The sequence below is a fragment of the Nerophis lumbriciformis genome, linkage group LG06, assembly GCF_033978685.3.
Source record: "Nerophis lumbriciformis linkage group LG06, RoL_Nlum_v2.1, whole genome shotgun sequence".
NCBI classification, from domain to species: domain Eukaryota; kingdom Metazoa; phylum Chordata; class Actinopteri; order Syngnathiformes; family Syngnathidae; genus Nerophis; species Nerophis lumbriciformis.
Window position 1 is genome coordinate 25,856,992 of NC_084553.2, and position 21,666 is coordinate 25,878,657.

At 41.1% G+C, this 21,666-nt stretch overlaps 1 protein-coding gene across 5 annotated transcripts in view; it reads right to left on the bottom strand.

Moving 5' to 3' along the window:
- Positions 1–5,163: 5,163 nt before the first annotated feature.
- Positions 5,164–21,666, bottom strand: part of scube2 (signal peptide, CUB domain, EGF-like 2) — a 58,209-nt gene continuing 41,706 nt past the window's right edge. For all 5 annotated transcript variants that reach the window (XM_061963974.1, XM_061963973.1, XM_061963975.1 and 2 more), the window contains 5 exons: positions 15,271–15,432; positions 15,013–15,210; positions 14,681–14,833; positions 14,473–14,552; positions 5,164–6,219 (listed from right to left, as the gene is read on the bottom strand). In XM_061963974.1, the coding sequence (XP_061819958.1) occupies positions 6,073–6,219; positions 14,473–14,552; positions 14,681–14,833; positions 15,013–15,210; positions 15,271–15,432 (740 nt within the window). In that variant the 3' untranslated portion in view covers positions 5,164–6,072. The remainder of the gene's footprint in view (positions 6,220–14,472; positions 14,553–14,680; positions 14,834–15,012; positions 15,211–15,270; positions 15,433–21,666) is intronic.

The window sequence follows — 21,666 nt, forward strand, 5'->3', positions numbered from 1 at the left end:
CTGTGTTGGCCCTGCGATGAGGTGGCGACTTGTCCAGGGTGTACCCCGCCTTCCACCCGAGTGCAGCTGGGATAGGCTCCAGCACCCCCCCGCGACCCCGAAAGGGACAAGCGTTAGAAAATGGATGGATGGATGGATGTTAAATATGTGAACAAAACAATTATAAACATGCACTTCGCTATATTAAAAGAAATGAAAACACTATGAGGTCAGATTCGCTGGCAAGAAAGCTGCAAAAAAATAATTGCAAAGACTTTTGGAAAGAAATAAGAACTATTAATAATTGCAAAACATCTCTACCATTGAATATTGATGGTGTGACCGGTCTGAGGAAATAGTACATTTGTGGCAGAAACAATATAGTGAACTGTTAAACTCAGTGGAGAAAGTGAAGTTTAAAGGCCTACTGAAACCCACTACTACCGACCACGCAGTCTGATAGTTTATATATCAATGATGAAATCTTAACATTGTAACACATGCCAATACGGCCAGGTTAGCTTACTAAAGTGCAATTTTAAATTTCGCGCAAAATATCCTGCTAAAAACGTCTCGATATGATGACGTCTGCGCGTGACATCACGGATTGTAGAGGACATTTTGGGACAACATGTTGGCCAGCTATTAAATCGTCTGTTTTCATCGCAAAATTCCACAGTATTCTGGACATCTGTGTTGGTGAATCTTTTGCAATTTGTTCAATGAACAATGGAGACAGCAAAGAAGAAAGCTGTAGGTGGGAAGCGGTGTATTGCGGCCGAGTGCAGCAACACAAACACAGCCGGTGTTTCTTTGTTTACATTCCCGGAAGATGACAGTCAAGCTTAACCAGTGGCCTGTGGAGAACTGGGACAACAGAGACTCTTACCAGGAGGACTTTGAGTTGGATGCGCAGACGCGGTACCGTGAGTACGCATGCAGCTGCGGCTTCCAAACATTTGATCGCTTGCCCGTACGTGCGTGCCGCTATGTGCATGTCACCTACGTAACTTTGGGGACTTTGGGGAAATATATGTGCTGTAAGAACTTTGGGGAGGTGAACGGTACTTTGGGCTGTCGGATTGAGTGTTGTGCAGGTGTTTAAGTTGTATTGGCGGGTTATATGGACGGGAGGGGGGAGGTGTTTGTTATGCAAGACTAATTTGTGGCATATTAAATATAAGCCTGGTTGTGTTGTGGCTAATAGAGTATATATATGTCTTGTGTTTATTTACTGTTTTAGTCATTGCCAGCTGAATATCAGGTCCCACCCGCCTCTCACAGCATCTTCCCTATCTGAATCGCTCCCACTGCCCTCTAGTCCTTCACTCTCACTTTCCTCATCCACGAATCTTTCATCCTCGCTCAAATTAATGGGGAAATCGTCACTTTCTTGGTCCGAATCGCTCTCGCTGCTGGTGGCCATGATTGTAAACAATGTGCGGATGTGAGGAGCTCCACAACCTGTGACGTCACGCTATTCGTCTGCTACTTCCGGTACAGGCAAAGCTTTTTTATCAGCGACCAAAAGTTGCGAACTTTATTGTCGATGTTCTCTACTAAATCCTTTCAGCAAAAATATGGCAATATCGCGAAATGATCAAGTATGACACATAGAATGGACCTGCTATCCCCGTTTAAATAAGAAAATCGCATTTCAGTAGGCCTTTAATGATGACGTAACTGTCACTTTGACTGAAACACATGACGTTGAGAGCTAATAAGGCCTGTGGTCTGGATAACACTGCAGCTGAACATATTAAACATGCTGTGCTGTAGACTGGAGAAATTTTAACCACTGACAATCGATTTTGTTTTTAAACGTAAGCATGACACTGACTTTTGTCTTTTTGCACTAAAGGAGATTTTAGATAAATATAACAGACAGAATTCCACAATGTTTATATGCTTTATTGATGCTTCTGAAGCATTCGATAGAGTTAATCATGAACAGTTATTTTTTTTAATTGGCTAAAAGTGGTGTCCCTGGGTTTTTAATCAGAATATTGGTATTCTCATCAGACAATGAGAGTAAGAAGGCGGATAATGTTATCAGATTCATTCCATGTGAGCAATGGTGTGCGCCAAGGCGGGATTTTGTCACCGTTCCTTTTTAATGTGTACATGAATGATTTGTCTCTGATGTTAAATGCATCTGGAACTGGTTGTAGGATTGGTGACTTAGTCATCAGTCACCTTATGTATGCAGATGATTTGGTCATTTTTAGCCCGTATAGTGCTGGTCTTCAACAGCTTCTGAAAATATGCACACAGTAAGCTAGTGATTTTGAAGTGTATTTCTGGTCTTGTCATCCTCATCCAGAGAGAAGGGTGACAGGCAGTGTGGCTGAATCAAAAGAGATGTCGGAGACGCTTTGCTGAACCAAAAGTTGCTTTACTACAAGCGAGCGTCATTTAAACAGGTCTGCAGTACCCGGAGGAATCTTAGTCAAAAAATGGAGGATTCCTAACTGGAGAAGCCAAACCATCAGTTTATATATTCCTTCTTTGTCTGTCTGGGTGTGCGCTAAGTCTAAACAGCCACACCTGACCATAAAAGGAGATGTTCGTGTGTAAGTGTCTGGAAAATAACTGCTTTAAGTCATAACTTAAAGGTTGGCGTTTGAACTAGACAGGTAGTCTTTTCTCAAGGATAGGGCTATCACTTTTGCATTAGAGCCTCCTTCTTACGAGAAGTGATCCATTCACCTGAGAATATCAAACTAAGGGGCCTTATCTTATCATGTGCTCAAACTGAAATACCACTGAGTACTCAAACTTGAAGGTTTGCTTTCTCCAAGATGAATATGAACATTCACCATATGTAGAACATCCATCCATCCATCCATTTTCTACCGCTTGTCCCTTTCTGGGTCACGGGGGGGTGCTGGAGCCTATCTCAGCTGCATTCGGGCGGAAGGCGGGGCCTGGACAAGTCGCCACCTCATTGCAGGGCCAACACAGATAGACAGACAACATTCACACTCATATTCATTCACTAGGGCCAATGTAGTGTTGCCAATCAACATACCCCCAGGTGCATGTCTTTGGAGGTGGGAAGAAGCCGGAGTACCCGGAGGGAACCCACGCAGTCACGGGGAGAACATGCAAACTCCACACAGAAAGATCCCGAGCCCGGGATTGAACTCAGGACCTTCGTATTGTGAGGCACATGCACTAACCCCTGTACCACCGTGCTGCCCTATGTAGAGCATAATATGAGTTCATTAATACACTTCAATTTTAACATCATGTACAATGCTAAGAAGAATAGGCGCCGATCTACATTTCTGCCAGTGGGTGCTCGGTGTGTGTGTATTAAAAAAAAAAGACGTCCCAGCGAAGTTAATATCCCATATGATTTGAGCCTTTATTATTTTGAAAAACAGACCAAACTCGCCACAAAGTGAATTACAACAACATTGATTTTTCAAAAATGATTTTAAGGATTGAAAGTTGCTATCAATCCCACGTGGGTGCTCGGGCCCCGAAGCACCCACGGGATCGGTGCCTATGCTAAGAAGAGCAAGATCATGATAGTTAGAAGTAGAGAAGACAGACAGGCAGCATTTCCTGATTTCTCTCTGTCAGGCTTGTCCCTGACAGTTTGGTCATGTTTTAGTTTTTCCTCTGTGTCTGTCTTTATTTCCTGTTAGCACTCTTATTTTGTCTTTATTTCCTGCTTGTTTTTTACCCCTCAGCTGTGCCTGATTGGCACCGGGCCACACCTGGTGTCAATCAGCCAGCTGCTATTTAGATCTGCTTTGTCCTCCAGTCAGGGCTGGATTATTGTCGCTACTACCTGTCATTTATACTTTTCGTTGTAGCTTAGTCTACTTCTGTTCACTCTGCTCATGTCATAGTCTCGTTTCTTGCCACATAAGTGTAGTTTTTCATGTCCATAGTTTCCGTTTAAGTGTTAGTTTTGTTCATAGCCAAGTTTGTTCTCCGCCTTGTGCGCGCCTTTTGTTTGTACCCTTTTGTTTGTTTTTGGTTATAGTGTTAAATTAAATCATGTTTTCCTGCTCAATGCCTGCCGCCATCTCTACATCTTGGGGTTCGTCACCAACACACTGACACTCTATCTGGTTCTGCACTTATTGTGTGCAGTGAAATTAAATATCTGGGACATATTATGAATGACCTGTCTGATGACAAAGATATTTATAGACAGCGACGGAAGTCATATGCTCAAGCAAACACGCTGTGTCGAAAGTTCAGTATGTGCTCAGTTTATTTGAAGATCACACTTTTTAAAGCATATTGCCCATCTGTGGTCTCGTTTTATACAAGCCAGTGTTAAGAAGCTCATAGTGGCTAACAATGACCGCATGAGACTGCTTCTAAGAGCTTCAAGGCGCTGCAGTGCAAGCCAAATGTTTGTCAATTTTGGGGTCCCCACCTGCTCTGCCACTTTACATCATCTCATGTACAGGTTGATGTGGCAGCTGAGTCAGACAACAATGTCATTAATGGTCTGACTAACCCGACTCGCAGTTCTGTCAGATTTTCATCCAATCCGGTCTGTGGAACCATTGGTGAATAAGCCTGTATGCTAGACATTGAATATTGTGGAGTGTTTTTTTAATTTATTTAAAAAAAATGTTAATACAAGTTTATTTTATTTCTGCTTGTATTACTTTTATTTGGGTTTTATCATTGTATGGTTTCTTTTTCTGTGATATGGATCTCCCTGGGTCTGAAATAAAATGACTTCTACTATTCAACAATACCCTACCTGGTGTGTACGCTTGAACTACTTTACATAATAATAAAAAGCTAAATCCAAATATTTTTCTTTGACTCTGACTCATTTTCTAGTCCAGTTGCCAGCCTGGTGACACTGTATCTCCATGTGCATAAAACAATTGCTCTCAAACGAATGGCTCACAATTGCGAATCATTTCTCATCGTTCACTTGAAAGAGCTGTTCAAAAGACTCAACTCGTTCACGAATGTGACACCTCTAATGTGATTATTGTCTTTTGGACTGACCTAAATAATTCTATTAAAAATAATTATCCGGCATGTACAGGCAATTAATGCTTAAAAAAAAAAAAACTCAAACCAAATCAAACATATTGCAGCATATACTGTATATATTTCAAACATATTTATGAGCAAGTGACAATTTAAAAAAATTACAATTAATGCAAAACAACATTGTAAGGTTTCTATCTTTATTTACAGCATAGTAGATGTACAAACCCATAAAAATATACACACACACAAATGGTCAAAGACAGGTGAGTAGCTCACTTCTATTTTACAAAACGTTTCATTACCTCATATTACTGTTACTCAGAAACATGTCCTCAATTGTCAAAAGAGTGAACAGCTGTCTTTGGTTGTTGGTTCACAATAAAAATAATTCAAAAGAAGAAATATGTCATTTTGATGGTGCCCTAATTTTAACCAACAATTTATTTTCACTCTCTTTGAAAAATTAAAAAGTTTTTACTGAAAAGATTTGAACCTCTGAAATAAGAGATGCAGTATTATACTGTCAAACAAGTCATTGAATTTCACCTAAAACTTTTTACATCATATACAAAACATTCATCGGGATAATTGCTTTTGTGGTTTGACTACTTTCATCGTAGTGCTAAAGTTCCCAAGAACAACATTTGTGCTATCATTGTTTCTTTCCTCTCAAAGCGTCGCTGTCACTCCACCTCCGCTATGTTAAAACTACACACAGTACATACAGTACACACTCTATATACACAATACCACTTCTTATCAGCATGGTATTAGCAAAAGTCTCATAATTCCGACATGAGCAGTTTTAGCGAGATGAATGCAGCTAAAATGAAAATACTGCTTTCAAACATCATATTGAGATTTATAATATGCATCTAAAATGAGGCTATGAAGTTAATGTAGTTGCTTTGTTTTTATTACTAAGTGGTAGAAGTGATCCTGATGCTTTTCTGAGGCTGGAATGTACAAGTCGACTTTCTTTTCTTTCATTTCTCCCCAGGGTCACATCAGGCGTGCAATCCACTTGATTATTAAGCATAAAACTACAGAAAATATTAAAACTGTGGTTTGTATTTAGCTATTTGAATTTAGAGTGTCATTCAGCACTTCCTAAGGGCGCAGGAATCTCAGGACTTTGGAACGCAGGAAACGGATGAAAGATTTGGGAAACATTTCTCTTGATTCTTGCGCTGTGTAGTTGAAGAAGTTTTGTGGGTGAGCCAGGACGTCGAACAAGGCCTTCATCAGCTTCTTGTCCTGAATGAGAAAATGGAAAAAACCATGAAAAGCAAAGAAGATGCATTCAAAATGAAACTTATTTTATTATTAAAAGGTCCTCAAATAAGCAAAATGTACTTTTGTAATAATGTTCTAACCAGGGTCGTCCCTGGTTAGATTGGGACCCTGCACAGAATTTTTGTGAATCAATTTTTATTCTTTTATATTCAAACTTGAATTTATTTTGATGCATGTTTGTACTAAAACAAACACATGGGAAATACATTGTTCAATACTTATTTTTAGCGCAAAATAACACATTTTAAACATAAGTTGCATGTGTTCCTGGCAAATGTCCGTAATAATGTTCTAAACAAAGCCACCCTTAGTTAAATTGGGGCCCTGAGCAGAATTTTATTTTGAGCACTCCCATTACAAAAAAAAAATCATACTTTTTATTTATAGGGGACCATTTTTATTATTTTTATAATCAAAATATAATTTATTTTGATGCATGTTTTGTATTAAAACAAATTCACGGGAAATTGACATTGACAAAGTGCATCATTGGGAATGATTGAAGAAATTTGCCTTTATATTTATCATCAATGACGGAGCAGGATGGAGGCAGCAATATGTTTGCAGTAAAATTCCATATGAAGCCAATGTCATTTGTTAATTGATATTTTGCATGTCCTTTTTTACGCAAACCAGGACCCCCACAGTTCGTGAGGCCTTACACACATCGCGTGACCTGCATATAGGGAGGGACAGCCTTGATTCTAACAGTACGATATTATATATACTGTATGTGACCCCAGAGTAGTGCTTTTCAAATATTTTCCGTTATGCCCACCCTAGAAAGAAGAAAATATTTTGTGTCCCCCCCCCCATTTTCCACCATGACTATAAATAGTATAATTAGTCTGTAAAATTGTTACAACTATACCTTTGCATAACATTGTAAGCTTAATAACATTTCTTTCCTCATCTCCCACCGTGGTTACAGTGAAGCCAAGTGCTACATACGCTTCATCATATTCCGGTACGGCAAAAAAAAGCATGTTTATAAGCACCAAACGAGAGAAAAATCAATCATCTCCTTCATTTAATTAAGACTCTTGAACGCATCATAATTATCCCCTCAACTCCCCCCAAAATAGATTAACTCGCTGGAATAAAAAAGACAATATAACATACATCCATAAAAGTGGATGCATATGCAAAAGTGCAATATATTTATCTGTACAGTAACCTATTTATTTATTTATATATGCACCTTATTGCTTTTTTATCCTGCGCTACCATGAGCTAATGTAACGAAATTTCGTTCTTATCTGTATTGTAAAGTTCAAATTTGAATGACAATAAAAAGGAAGTCTAAGTCTAAGTCTTATTTGCTCCTTTCTCTTGGAAATGATACCACCTCTGACCAACCTCTAACTAGAAAAGTATACCATTTAGATTAGTATACGTCCACCACTTCATGAAGGAAAAGGCTTTGTCAAACATCTTAATATAAGTCTGCAGCTCTGACAACTATTGATCAGTCAGCTACAATTGTGAAAGCTGTAATTTTAATAACTTAGTTTTTCTTCAGGATTAAAACTAACTTAGCCTGATGTTGCTGTTAACATGTGAGAGTAATGTTAGCATTGTAAGCTATGGGGTGGAAGCACATTGGAGCCAGGGGTGGAAGCACATTGAACATGGTGTTCAGCAACTCCACAAACACTAGACGAATGTGGCAGGGCATACAGGTCATCACGGACTATAAAGCTGCCCCCCGTCCCTGTGACAACAGTATCAGCTTCCTAAATGACCCAAATAACTACTTTGCGAGGTTTGAGGCACTTAACACCACTCCGGCGAGAAAATCCATCCCTCGCCCTGATGAGCAGCCGCTCAACCTGGACATAGCGGATGTCCGGAAAACCCTGAGGAGAGTGAACCCCCGGAAAGCACCGGGACCTGATGACATTCCGGGCAAGGTGCTTAAGGGATGTGCAGACCAGCTGTCTGGGGTTCTCACAGACATCTTCAACATCTCGCTGACCCAGGTTGTGGTACCATCATGTTTTAAGACGGCCGCAATCATTCCAGTGCCTAAAAAACCCACAATCTCCTCCCTCAATGATTATCGCCCCGTTGAACTCACCCCCATCATAATGAAGTGCTTTGAGAGGCTGGTAAAGGAATATATTGTCTCCAGACTTCCCCCCACATTCGACCCATACCAGTTTGCTTATCGCCCTAACCGCTCCACAGAGGACGCCATCTCCTCTGCACTCCACCTGAGCTTAGAACATCTAGAAGGAAAGGACACACACGTGCGGATGTTGTTTCTGGACTTCAGCTCAGCATTCAACACCATCATCCCGCAGCACTTGGTGAGCAAACTGGCCCCCCTTAGATTCAGTACCCCCCTATGCAACTGGCTGCTTGACTTCCTCACAGACAGACCCCAGTCTGTGAGAGTGGGCAACAACACCTCCAGTGCCATCTCCCTGATCACCGGCGCCCCCCAGGGCTGCGTCCTGATTCCACTGCTGTTCACGTTGATGACCCATGACTGCTGCGCCAGGTCCACTACTAACCACATTGTGAAGTATGCGGACGACACAACAGTAGTGGGCCTCATCCGTGACAACAACGACATGGACTACAGGGAGGAGGTGAAACATCTGGTTGACTGGTGCAAAACCAACAACCTGGTCCTGAACGTCGACAAGACCAAGGAGATCATCGTCGACTTCAGGAAGCACCAGTCTAGCCACGCTCCACTCTACATCAACGGCACAGCGGTGGAGATAGTAAGCAGCACCAAGTTCCTTGGGGTGCAGATAACTGACAATATAACCTGGTGCCTACACACCGGAGCTCTTGTAAAAAGAGCTCAGCAGCGCATGCACTTTTTGCGTCGGATGAAAAGAGCATAGCTCCCTCCCCCCATTCTCACCACATTCTACAGAGGCACTATAGAGAGCCTACTGACCAACAGCATCTCTGTCTGGCCTGGAGCCTGCAATGCCTCAGACTGGAAGTCTCTCCAGAGAGTGGTGAGGACGGCGGAAAAGATCATCAGGACTCCTCTTCCTCCTATCCAGGAGATTGCAAAAAGTCGCTGCCTGACCAGGGCTCAGAAAATCTGCAAAGACTCCTCCCACCCCCACCAAGGACCTTTTTCACTGCTGGACTCTAGAAAGAGGTTCCGCAGCCTCCGAAGCAGAACCTCCAGGTTCTGTAACAGCTTCTTCCCTCAGGCCGTAAGACTCTTGAACGCATCATATTTATCCCCTCAACTCCCCCCAAAATGGATTAACTCGCTGGAATAAAAAAGACAATATAACATACATCCATAAACGTGGATGCATATGAAAAAGTGCAATAAATTTATCTGTACAGTAACCTATTTATTTATTTATATATGCACCTTATTGCTTTTTTATCCTGCACTACCATGAGCTAATGCAACAAAATTTCGTTCTTATCTGTACTGTAAAGTTCAAATTTGAATGACAATAAAAAGGAAGTCTAAGTCTAAGTCTATGCTAGTGTTGTTTATGTTGGTGTTCTATTATGTCCCACTCACTCCTTAATGTTACCTTGTTATATCTGTTAAATGGCATTAACTACGCTGGACTGGTGCAGAGTTACAATGTATAGTAGAGCCGCGCTATTTGTGGGAATTCAATTCTAAGCCCAACCTCACCATTCCACAAATGATGAAAAATAATGGACGCATTTATAAAGAGTCCTAAAAATGCCTATTTTTCATACTAGAAAACCTGTTATATGCCTCTTACAGTGAGCAAACATTTTAAATTCAGTTTTACACATTACGTCACATTCGGTTATAATGAAAGGTATGATGGTGACCTTATTTTTTTGAGGTAGGCAAAACAGTATGATGCAGGGCTGTTTTGTAGCACTACCATCTACAGTACAACAATAAACACCCAATTTGTGATACAGATCCTGTATTGGATCCCTTTAGATTGTGTAGGTACGCCTACAAATCAATTAATTAAACGATAAATGGAAATTAACTAAATACTTTTGCAGTCATTGATAAATTGCCAGTGTTTCTTAACCATAGGGCCAGGGGCCCATTTTTAGGCTGAGAGCGCCCCCTAGAGGACCGCCAAAATCTCAGCTGTGGCCTGTATGGGCTTCAGCAATACTCAGTTGTAATACACTTTTCCACTACTTGTGGCAGTAATGACAAAATGAACAAACAGAAGAAGTCTGGAGCTAAAGTCATAGAAAAGTTTCTTAAGTGCAAAAACTATGACTAAAGCATACTTGCCAACCCTCCCGGATTTTTCGGGAGACTCCCGAAATTCAGCGCCTCTCCCGAAAACCTCCCGGGACAAATTTTCTCCCGAAAATCTCCCGAAATTCAGGCGGACCTGAGTGACGTGTTGACAGCCTGTTTTCACGTCCGCTTTCCCACAATACAAACAGCGTTCCTGCCCAATCATGAGGGCGAGTTCTTGGTTTCTTATGTGGGTTTATTGTTAGGCAGTTTCATTAACGTCCTCCCAGCGCGGCAACAGCACACAACAACAGCAGTCACGTTTTCGTCTACCGTAAAGCAGTTCGTCTGCCGTAAACAGCAATGTTGTGACACTCTTAAACAGGACAATACTGCCATCTACTGTACATGCATATGTGACAATAATATCTACGGCTTTTAGAGAGTGCAGTGCACAACTGCGCACACAATAAGGAGACGAAGCAGAATGCATCATCAGAGAGGGTGTTCAGTATGGTTAGAAAAATAGTGACAGAGAATAGAACAAGGATGGACAATTCAACCCTTAACTCAACAATGAGTAGATGAGTGTTATGTGTGTGTGTATATGTGTAAATAAATGAACACTGAAATTCAAGTATTTCTCTTATATATATATATATATATATATATATATATATATATATATATATATATATATTATATATTATATATATATAGCTAGAATTCACTGAAAGTCAAGTATTTCATATATATATATATGAAATACTTGACTTGGTGAATTCTAGCTGTAAAAATACTCCTCCTCTCTTAACCACGCCCCCGCTCCCCCCCCACACACCTCCCGAAATCGGAGGTCTCAAGGTTGGCAAGTATGGACTAAAGTGGTGAAGCTGTATTGTCAGTTGCACTTGAATTTTATTGCCAGTTTATTTAAGAAACATGCATATTATTATTATTAGTTAAGTTAGAATGTATTTATTTTAGCACTGCGTAATAGTATGTAAAATTAATATATATTTTTGTTACAGCCTGATTTAAGCCTTGCTAATAATCTTTGTCATTAAAACATGCTTTAATATCATTTCACAAGGTTTGTCCTGTTGGACTGTAAGTAGGTTAGATATAATTATTAAATACGATTAAAATCAAGAGTAAGATGACCATTTCACTGTTAATATTTCAGTGGGCCTCAGACCCCTCTGTTGTGGAAAAGTTGGGTTAAGAACCCCTGGCCTTTCTTATCCTATGTCTGAGTGTTTGTTTCTTTTGTCTCTTGCTTTTAAAGAGAGTACAAGAGGGTTCAATTTGTGAAATCGCTCTCAGCATTAAACATGTTTATTCAATGGCAGAAATAAACGAACTGAGTGAATTCTCTTGTCAGTCATCTACAATCTTTGTCTCGGTGGGCGGAGGCGGGCCGCTAGCTTACAACACAAGATGCACGGACAGAGAGCCTCGCTCATTGCAAATCGTTGGTGACAAGCATTGCGAGTTAACAAAAATTAGGAGGAAAAAATATTAGTTCAAAGCCAAATGCCAACTGTAGGAATAATTTGGCTTCACATAGTAAGCAAGATGAGCAAGTATGCCCAATTTGTTGGGAAGTGATGGCAACATCAAAAAACAACAAAACAAACTACAAAAGCCAGTTTTTACAACTTGGGAAAAACTGCATTTCAAGATGTTCAATATTTATTGAACATTTTTGCTAACAAAGTTTGAGAGCCCATTTGACTTATATTGTTTACTTCTGTAGGATCATTAAAAGTTCTTGAGCTTCCATTTAAAAAAGTAAAACATACTAACAAGAAATCCAAGTTTATTGCATTTGTAAGAATTACTTGCATTGTTATTATTATTATATATAATGTATATGAATGCAGCTGAGATAGGCTCCAGCACCCCCTGCGACCCAAAAAAGGGACAAGCGGTAGGAAATAGATGGATGGATAATGTATATTTTAGTGCTCAATTTGGTCTCAAAATAACGCTGATAATAATAACGTTTACATGTAATAATTTGTGGGACAATATCTAGTCCAGCAAAATGTAATATGACTGTGGTGGTTGAGTACTGAAATGTGAAATGTTGGTTTCATGGAAGAGCAATATTGCAGGTTACTTCATCTTGAATTTGTGGTCGGCCTCAGGAGAGGGCAGAGGTTCAGTGCTGGTCCAAACCAAAACATACTTGTTCTTGTGGTTTGCACAGCGAAGCAGATATGCAAGAATGTTTTCATCCTCATGTGAACAATGCTCAACATTGCCAAAAGCTAAACTTGAATAATAACTTTGTCAGCCGGTGTGGTGTTTAGGCCAGTAACGTGATGAAGAATTAAACATGAGGGAAAACACAGAATAATGAATATATCTTAGCACGAGGGATGGGTCATACTTGCCAACCCTCTCGATTTTCCCGGGAGACTCCCGAAAATCTCCTGGGGCAACCATTCTCCCGAATTTCTCCCGATTTCCACCCGGACAATAATATTGGGGGCGTGCCTTAAAGGCAATGCCTTTAGCGTCCTCTACAACCTGTCGTCACGTTCGCTTTTCCTCCATACAAACAGCGGGCCGGCCCAGTCTCATAATATATACGGCTTTTACACACATAAGTGAACGCAAGGCATACTTGATTAACAGACATACAGGTCACGCTGAGGGTGGCCGTATAAACAACTTTAACACTGTTACTAATACGCGCCACACTGTGAACCCACACCAAACAAGAATGACAAACACATTTCGGGAGAACATCCACACCGTAACACAACATAAACACAACAGAATAAATACCCAGAACCCTTTGCAGCACTAACTCTTCCGGGACGCTACAATATACACCGCCGCTACCACCAAACCCCGCCCCCCAATCCCGCCCACCTCAAACCCCCCCATCTCCCGAATTCGGAGGTCTCAAGGTTGGCAAGTATGGGATGGGTACCTTTCACATTTGAACCGATACAGTACCAAGTCCCGGTCCCTGGTAACCAATACCGGTACCAATATTTGCTACTTATGTGTGGGTTAATAAATATTAACAATTTAATAATACAATCTCCTTTTTTAATGTAACATTTAAAAATGAGCTTATTATTAAATTTTTAATTTTTAATTTCCCCCAGGGATCAATAAACTACATTCTATTCTATTCTATTATAACTGTGCTGTCCAATTGTTTTACAGTCATTACATTTCTTAGTCTCATTTGCAAGTATTGTATAGTAAACTTTGCATGCAGTTGCAATTTCAAAACCTTAGATAGCGTGTATAGGATACGGTTTGTTGCCGAGCTAGGAAATAGTTTTTGCCATGACGCTGAATGTCAGTCTAGCCTTTTTTTGAGCTCTACAAAGTGTTTATACTGTAAGTATTGTACTTAATTCACACTTGCTGTTGTAACGTGCATCTTAGTTGAAGTTTTTATTACCAAATTTGCAGGTGTTAAAATTGCCAGTAGCATGGATATGACAAATCCATCAAGCTAGTGCATTTTGGAAAAGGGGAGCCTCACTTTCCATTAGAGCATTTTACAGCAGGCATACTTGCTTTGTTTCCTTACAGGTGTTTATTTTGCAACTAGAAGTGGCATCACGTGCAACAAAGGCATCAAATAATGGCACTGTTTGATTTTACGTGAATTGATCGATACCTGGCAACACCAACAAAATGTGGTCAGTACATATAAATGTACAGAATTCAGAACCCGTTCCTAGTTAAGAAGTTAGAAAATACGCTGCACCCATCACGTTTTTTATGTTAGATTACTGCTTATTATAGGAACCCCGGTTTTAAAAAGCACAACATTGAAACGTCAGTTCAAAGTACAAAGCATCAACTGCCACTCACAAACAATACCATTATCAGGTGGAGCCTGTCATTCTACTAGTTTCCAAAAGAGGGCAGTACACACTTCTTCAAATAGAGAGAATTTTGATTTTTAAAATTGTTGTTATGAATAAATTGCCTTGTGATTAGTGGTATTTTCAAGCAAAAAAAATATTTAACTCCAAAAATGATTATGTGCATACCTTTAGAATCTCTTGGTGATTCTCTGAGGCGTATAACCTCCCATCCCTGACTATGTCCTCTATCAACTCTTGGTAGTCCTCTGGAAGAAAAAAAAAAAAGTCCATAAAGAGCATCTGAGTGTAACAAGAAAAATTTGCATACATATAGCCTAGACAACATTAAATTAATGGGACAGGAAATCAAATTTTTTGTTGTGTCACTGCTCACCATCATACGTAACGTAAGGAACCTGGAAGCCTTTCCCGCTGTTACCCTCGTTGGATCGGAATTGTATCCACAGCCTCTTGGAGCGGGAAGTGAAGGCGATGGGACGCTCGTAAGTCTGACATGTTTCATAGGTGGTCACAGAGTTGGAGACAGCTGTGAAATTAATGTTAAAGATGTGAGATCATTAATATCAATTGCGCATTATGTTGTGTATGGAGGTTGTAGATTGAATACTACTACCTTATACCTTTCAAATTGTGCTTTATTAACTTTATAATTTTTTTGCTAGATGTGATTAGATTGTGCAGATGTAACTCATAATTGACACTAACAGCTCTTCCTCATGACCAAGTAGTCTCCACACTCATCCTCAATTGGCAGGAAGATCTCAGGCACCACAATAAGAATCCTACGCTTGGGCGGCGGGTTGATGGTCCACGTGCACTCCACGTTGGAGGGGTAATTCCCAGGATAGTTGGGTGACTCGATGTAACCGGTGAAATCTCCAAGCTCGCCTCCACACTGTCTGTCTGTAAAACCACATGCCATTTCATCAATCAATCAAGATAACTTATGGTGTACAAACATACTTTTACACTGCATAATGTTTGTGGAGCCGTCAAAATCGGTGGTGGTGTTTCCAGGGCAGGCGACACAGTAATTCTGGCCAAACTCCACCTGAAACGTGCCCGTGGGGCAGCGGATGCAGCGGTGTGTTGTTGTGTTGTAGTAATGGCCCGGAGAGCACTGAACTACGAGGACGAAAAAATGGATGTTAGTCATTGATGTCTTTTAGATTCACACATAAGTTATGAAAACTCCCAACAATTACATCCATATGTACACTTCTAACAAAATATATACCCCCTTTTGAAATCACATAGACTTTGTTACTATGGATCCATAACTAATTCTCTGGCTCTAATTCAAACAGTGGTGTTCCGACAAGGCCTGAAAGGCCTTCTTTGCTGGCCTAACATAACCAGAAATCATGACCATAATTAAAGATAAAATTATTTTTTAATTTACTTTCACTAAATATCTTAAAGTATTCATATTCTCCTAATGTCATATTATGCTTGTTGCAGTGCTGTTGTTTTTAGTTTTAGTTTGTACCCAATCAGAATTCAGCTAACTAATGCTGTATGAAATCTGCCCGAGGCCTTCAGAATCAACAATGCGGGCGTCCGTGCACTGTAAGTGAACGGGCACATACAGTTGATAGATAATTGCGATAGCCAATCAGATCATGATCAGATCAGATCATACTCAGTGGCCTAGTGGTTAGAGTGTCCGCCCTGAGATCGGTAGGTTGTGAGTTCAAACCCAGGCCGAGTCATACCAAAGACTATAAAAATGGGACCCATTACCTCCCTGCTTGGCACTCAGCATCAAGGGTTGGAATTGGGGGTTAAATCACCAAAAATGATTCCCGGGCGCGGCCACCGCTGCTGCCCACTGCTCCCCTCACCTCCCAGGGGGTGATCAAGGGTGATGGGTCAAATGCAGAGAATAATTTCGCCACACCTAGTGTGTGTGTGACAATCATTGGTACTTTAACTTTAACTTTATGAGTTGTTGTCAGTAAGGCCTTTAGATGGCCTCACGTTGAACGTGACATTTAGGCGTCCTGTGATTGGATACTCATCGGGACCGTTTGCGGATGAATTTGAGAACACATACAGTTGATAGACAGTTGCAATAGCCAATCAGATCACAAGTTGTTGACAGTAGCCTATCTAGGCAGCCTGATGTTAACGAGACTGTGATTGGATACTCACTTGTCATTCCAAACTGAGTATCTAATCACAAGTTTCAATTTAGCAGGAAGCAGGAAGTGTTGCGCCGTAGCCAGACCGGGATAGCAGAGAAGGAGAACAAAATGTTGATTAGATGGCAGATATATATTTGCAAGGCCATTTTGAAGAAGGATATGTAAAGAGAAACTACATCTTGTGAGACGATGTCGGCCAACCCTGGAAGCTAGCTCAGCTGTTCTGCCGATGAAACGGGGAAATACTCTGCATTTCCACTCGAATAAGCCGACGATGAGCGGTACCACTGGCTTATACGGCGTCGAAGGGCTGCTACATATTGTGAGTTCAAATATTTATTTTTTCACTTTTAATATCCATCCATTTTCTACCGCTTATCCCTTTCGGGGTCGCTGGAGCCTATCCCAGCTGCAATCGGGCGGAAGGCGGCGTACACCCTGGACAAGTCCCACCTCATCAAATGGCCAAAACTTTTAATATTTTTTTTGCCATTTTAATTTTGACAGTACCACATAAGATATGTTTTAATTGCTGATGCGTTTTAATTTATTTTTAAATGCGCCAGAAAATAACCCGTTTTGTACACTGTTGAGGTGGTTCAATACAAAGTAGTGCGTAAATGTGTTTCTGTATAGTATTTCTCCAAGAAATGGTCATGCGGTGACATCGATGATGGTATTTTGAGAGGTAATTATTGAAGTCGGACATCACTGAAGGCCTAGGTGGGAAACGCATGGCCCGCCACTGAATTCAAATCATATGCAAGCACAATAAATTACTTGCTGTTTTAATGAGATTTGCCAGAGATTCACGCATGTAAGTATTTTAAATAAAAATATTGATAAATGCTTCAAATAACAATCTGGATCAGATCCCAATAAAACATGGTATGGCGCTGTAGCTTGTAAGAATTTATTAGTATAACAATATTGTATAATTCAGTTATATTTTTCATCAAAATGTTTGTTTGAACTTATTTTTACATATTTAAAAAAATATTGTATTCATATTTCACAACACAAATGTGCATTTATCCATCCATCCATCCATCTTCTTCCGCTTATCCGAGGTCGGGTCGCGGGGGCAACAGCTTAAGCAGGGAAGCCCAGACTTCCCTCTCCCCAGCCACTTCGTCCAGCTCCTCCCGGGGGATCCCGAGGCGTTCCCAGGCCAGCCGGGAGAGATAGTCTTCCCAGCGTGTCCTGGGTCTTCCCCGTGGCCTCCTACCGGTCGGACGTGCCCAAAACACCTTCCTAGGGAGGCGTTCGGGTGGCATCCTGACCAGATGCCCGAACCACCTCATCTGGCTCCTCTCGATGTGGAGGAGCAGCGGCTTTACTTTGAGCTCCCCCCGAATGACAGAGCTTCTCACCCTATCTCTAAGGGAGAGCCCCGCCACTCGGCGGAGGAAACTCATTTCGGCCGCTTGTACCCGTGATCTTGTCCTTTCGGTCATGACCCAAAGCTCATGACCATAGGTGAGGATGGGAACGTAGATCGACCGGTAAATTGAGAGCTTTGCCTTCCGGCTCAGCTCCTTCTTCACTACAACGGATCGATACAGTGTCCGCATTACTGAAGACGCCGCACCGATCCGCCTGTCGATCTCACGATCCACTCTTCCCCCACTCGTGAACAAGACTCCGAGGTACTTGAACTCCTCCACTTGGGGCAAGATCTCCTCCCCAACCCGGAGATGGCACTCCACCCTTTTCCGGGCGAGAACCATGGACTCGGACTTGGAGGTGCTGATTCCCATCCCAGTCGCTTCACACTCGGCTGCGAACCGATCCAGTGAGAGCTGAAGATCTTGGCCGGAGGAAGCCATCAGGACCACATCATCTGCAAATAGCAGAGACCTAATCCTGCAGCCACCAAACCAGATACCCTCAACGCCCTGACTGCGCCTAGAAATTCTGTCCATAAAGGTTATGAACAGAATCGGTGACAAAGGGCAGCCTTGGCGGAGTCCAACCCTCACTGGAAACGTGTCCGACTTACTGCCGGCAATGCGGACCAAGCTCTGACACTGATTATACAGGGAGCGAACTGCCACAATAAGACAGTCCGTTACCCCATACTCTCTGAGCACTCCCCACAGGACTTCCCGGGGTACACGGTCGAATGCCTTCTTCAAGTCCACAAAGCACATGTAGACTGGTTGGGCAAACTCCCATGCACCCTCAAGGACCCTGCCGAGAGTATAGAGCTGGTCCACAGTTCCACGACCAGGACGAAAACCACACTGTTCCTCCTGAATCCGAGGTTCGACTATCCGGCGTAGCCTCCTCTCCAGTACACCTGAATAGACTTTACCGGGAAGGCTGAGGAGTGTGATCCCACGATAATTGGAACACACCCTCCGGTTCCCCTTCTTAAAGAGAGGAACCACCACCCCGGTCTGCCAATCCAGAGGTACCGCCCCCGATGTCCACGCGATGTTGCAGAGTCTTGTCAACCAAGACAGCCCCACAACATCCAGAGCCTTAAGGAACTCCGGGCAGATCTCATCCACCCCCGGGGCCTTGCCACCGAGGAGCTTTTTAACTACCTCGGCAACCTCAGCCCCAGAAATAGGAGAGCCCACCTCAGATTCCACAGGCCCTGCTTCCTCGTAGGAAGACGTGCTGGTAGGATTGAGGAGGTCTTCGAAGTATTCTCTCCACCGATCCACAACATCCGCAGTCGAGGTCAGCAGAGCACCATTTAAAAAAAAGTAATTCATATTTTGTAATACTTTCACAAAATGTAGTTATTTTACAATAATATTAATTTATTAAAATCAGATACGATTACATTACATTTGGTAAAACAAATATTCAAACATGTACTTTCATGGTAGTAAAGGGTATGTCCATTTAGATGCGTGCATTTTGCATAATTTTCACAATTATAGAAAAAACAGGCTAATATAGAAAAAACTGTAAACAGAAAGTTAAACATAAAGAAATACAGGGAAACCTCTAAAGTTAAATCTAAAGATGTACAATTCCAACTTCAAGCTATTATGCCTGTAAGGTTGCACAAAACATCAGAGTTCTTACAGCTGTCATGCGTGAGACATTTGTGTTATTGCATTACGGTACTTATTCTAAAAGAAGAAGTTGCCTCGACAAGAGGCATCAGAAGTGACAATAAGTAGAATCTTGTATTTGCTTTTCAGTTTTAAGTTGGTTTACCTAAAATTAGATTATTCATAATTATAATTAAAATACGTTGTCATAGCTTTACTACTTATACCTTTATGGAATCTTACTGTATCTATATTAAGTTTTACTTAAAAATGCCTATACAGTTAATGACAATTTAATGATGGCAACAGTTTGACCTTGGAACAGACTATTTCAATTTTTTTTTTTTCTTCTGTAGGGCAGATTTTCTTCTCATTCCTAACAAATAAGAAGTCCAGGAGGGTTTTGGAGGGGATTGAGTTCACCCTAAAGCAGTTCTAGCATAGCACCTTGTCATAATTTATTGTGTTCAATCGGAGCTAAATATATTTAAAAATAAATAAATAAATAAATTTAAAATAAATAAATAAATATATATATATATATGTAAATATATATATTTACAGTCGTGGTCAAAAGTTTACATACACTTGTAAAGAACATAATGTCATGGCTGTCTTGAGTTTCCAATAATTTCTACAACTCTTTTTTTTTTTTTTGAAAGAGTGATTGGAGCACGTCACAAAAAACATTCATGAAGTTTGGTTCTTCTACGAATGTATTATGGGTCTACTGAAAATGTGACCAAATCTGCTGGGTCAAAAGTATACATTCAGCAATGTTAATATTTGGTTACATGTCCCTTGGCAAGTTTTACTGCAATAAGGCGTTTTTGGTAGCCATCCACAAGCTTCTGGCAAGCTCCTGGTGGAATGTTTGACCACTCCTTTTGACAAAATTGGTGCAGTTCAGCTAAAATTGTTGGTTTTCTGACATGGACTTGTTTCTTTAGCATTGTCCACACGTTTAAGTCAGGACTTTGGGAAGGTCATTGTAAAACCTTAATTGTACCCTGATTTAGCCATTAATTTACCACTTTTGACGTGTGTTTGGGGTAATTGTCCTGTTGGAACACCCAACTGCGCTCAAGACCCAAACCTCCGGGTTGATGATTTTAGGTTGTCCTGAAGAATTTGGAGGTAATCCTCACCTTTTCTCCTCCAAACATATTGCTGGGTATTGTGGCCAAACAGCTCAATTTCCGTTTCATCTGACCACCCATGTAATGTCAGATGAAATAAAAATGTTGCTGTTTGACCACAATACCCAGCAATATGCTTGGAGGAGAAAATCCAATCCAATCCAATCCACTTTATTTATATAGCACATTTAAACAACAAAATGTTTCCAAAGTGCTGCACAACAATATTAAACACAATTAAAAACAATATAAAATAAATATGATTAAAAACAATTTCAAAGGGTAAAACCAATTAAAACAGTAAATAGAAAGCAAAATTTTAAAAACACAGGACAACAGAGGACCACACAACTCACGTAGTGTTAAAAGCCAGAGAATAAAAGTGGGTCTTAAGACGAGACTTAAAACACTCCACTGTGGGAGCAGTTCGAATATGGAGGGGCAGAGTGTTCCAGAGCTTAGGGCCGACCACAGAGAAGGCCCTGTCTCCCCTGGTTTTAAGTCTCGTCTTGGACACCACGAGCTGGAGCTGGCTCTCGGACCTCAGAGCGCACGCAGGATTGTAAGTTTGGATGAGGTCCGAGATATACTGAGGTGCCAGTCCATGTAAAGCAGCAAGGTTTTAAAATCAATTCTAAAATGAACAGGGAGCCAGTGCAAACTCTCAAGGATTGGGGTTGTATGCTGGCGTCTCCTGGCCCCTGTTAAAAGTCGTGCTGCCGCATTCTGGACTAACTGCAACCGGGAGAGAGCTTTTTGGCTAATGCCAGCATAAAGTGCATTGCAGTAGTCCAGGCGACTTGAAATAAAAGCATGCACGACTTGTTCAAAAAGGTTAAAAGATAAAAACGGTTTTACCTTTGCTAAAAGACGAAGATGATAAAAACACGATTTTAAAACGCCATTGACTTGTTTGTCAAGTTTAAAATCGCTGTCTATAGTGACGCCAAGGCTGGTGACTTTGGGACGCACATAATTTTGCAATGGTCCCAAGTCAGTGAGGGCCGGACCAAACACTAAAATTTCCGTTTTTTCCTCATTCATTATTAAAAAATTCTG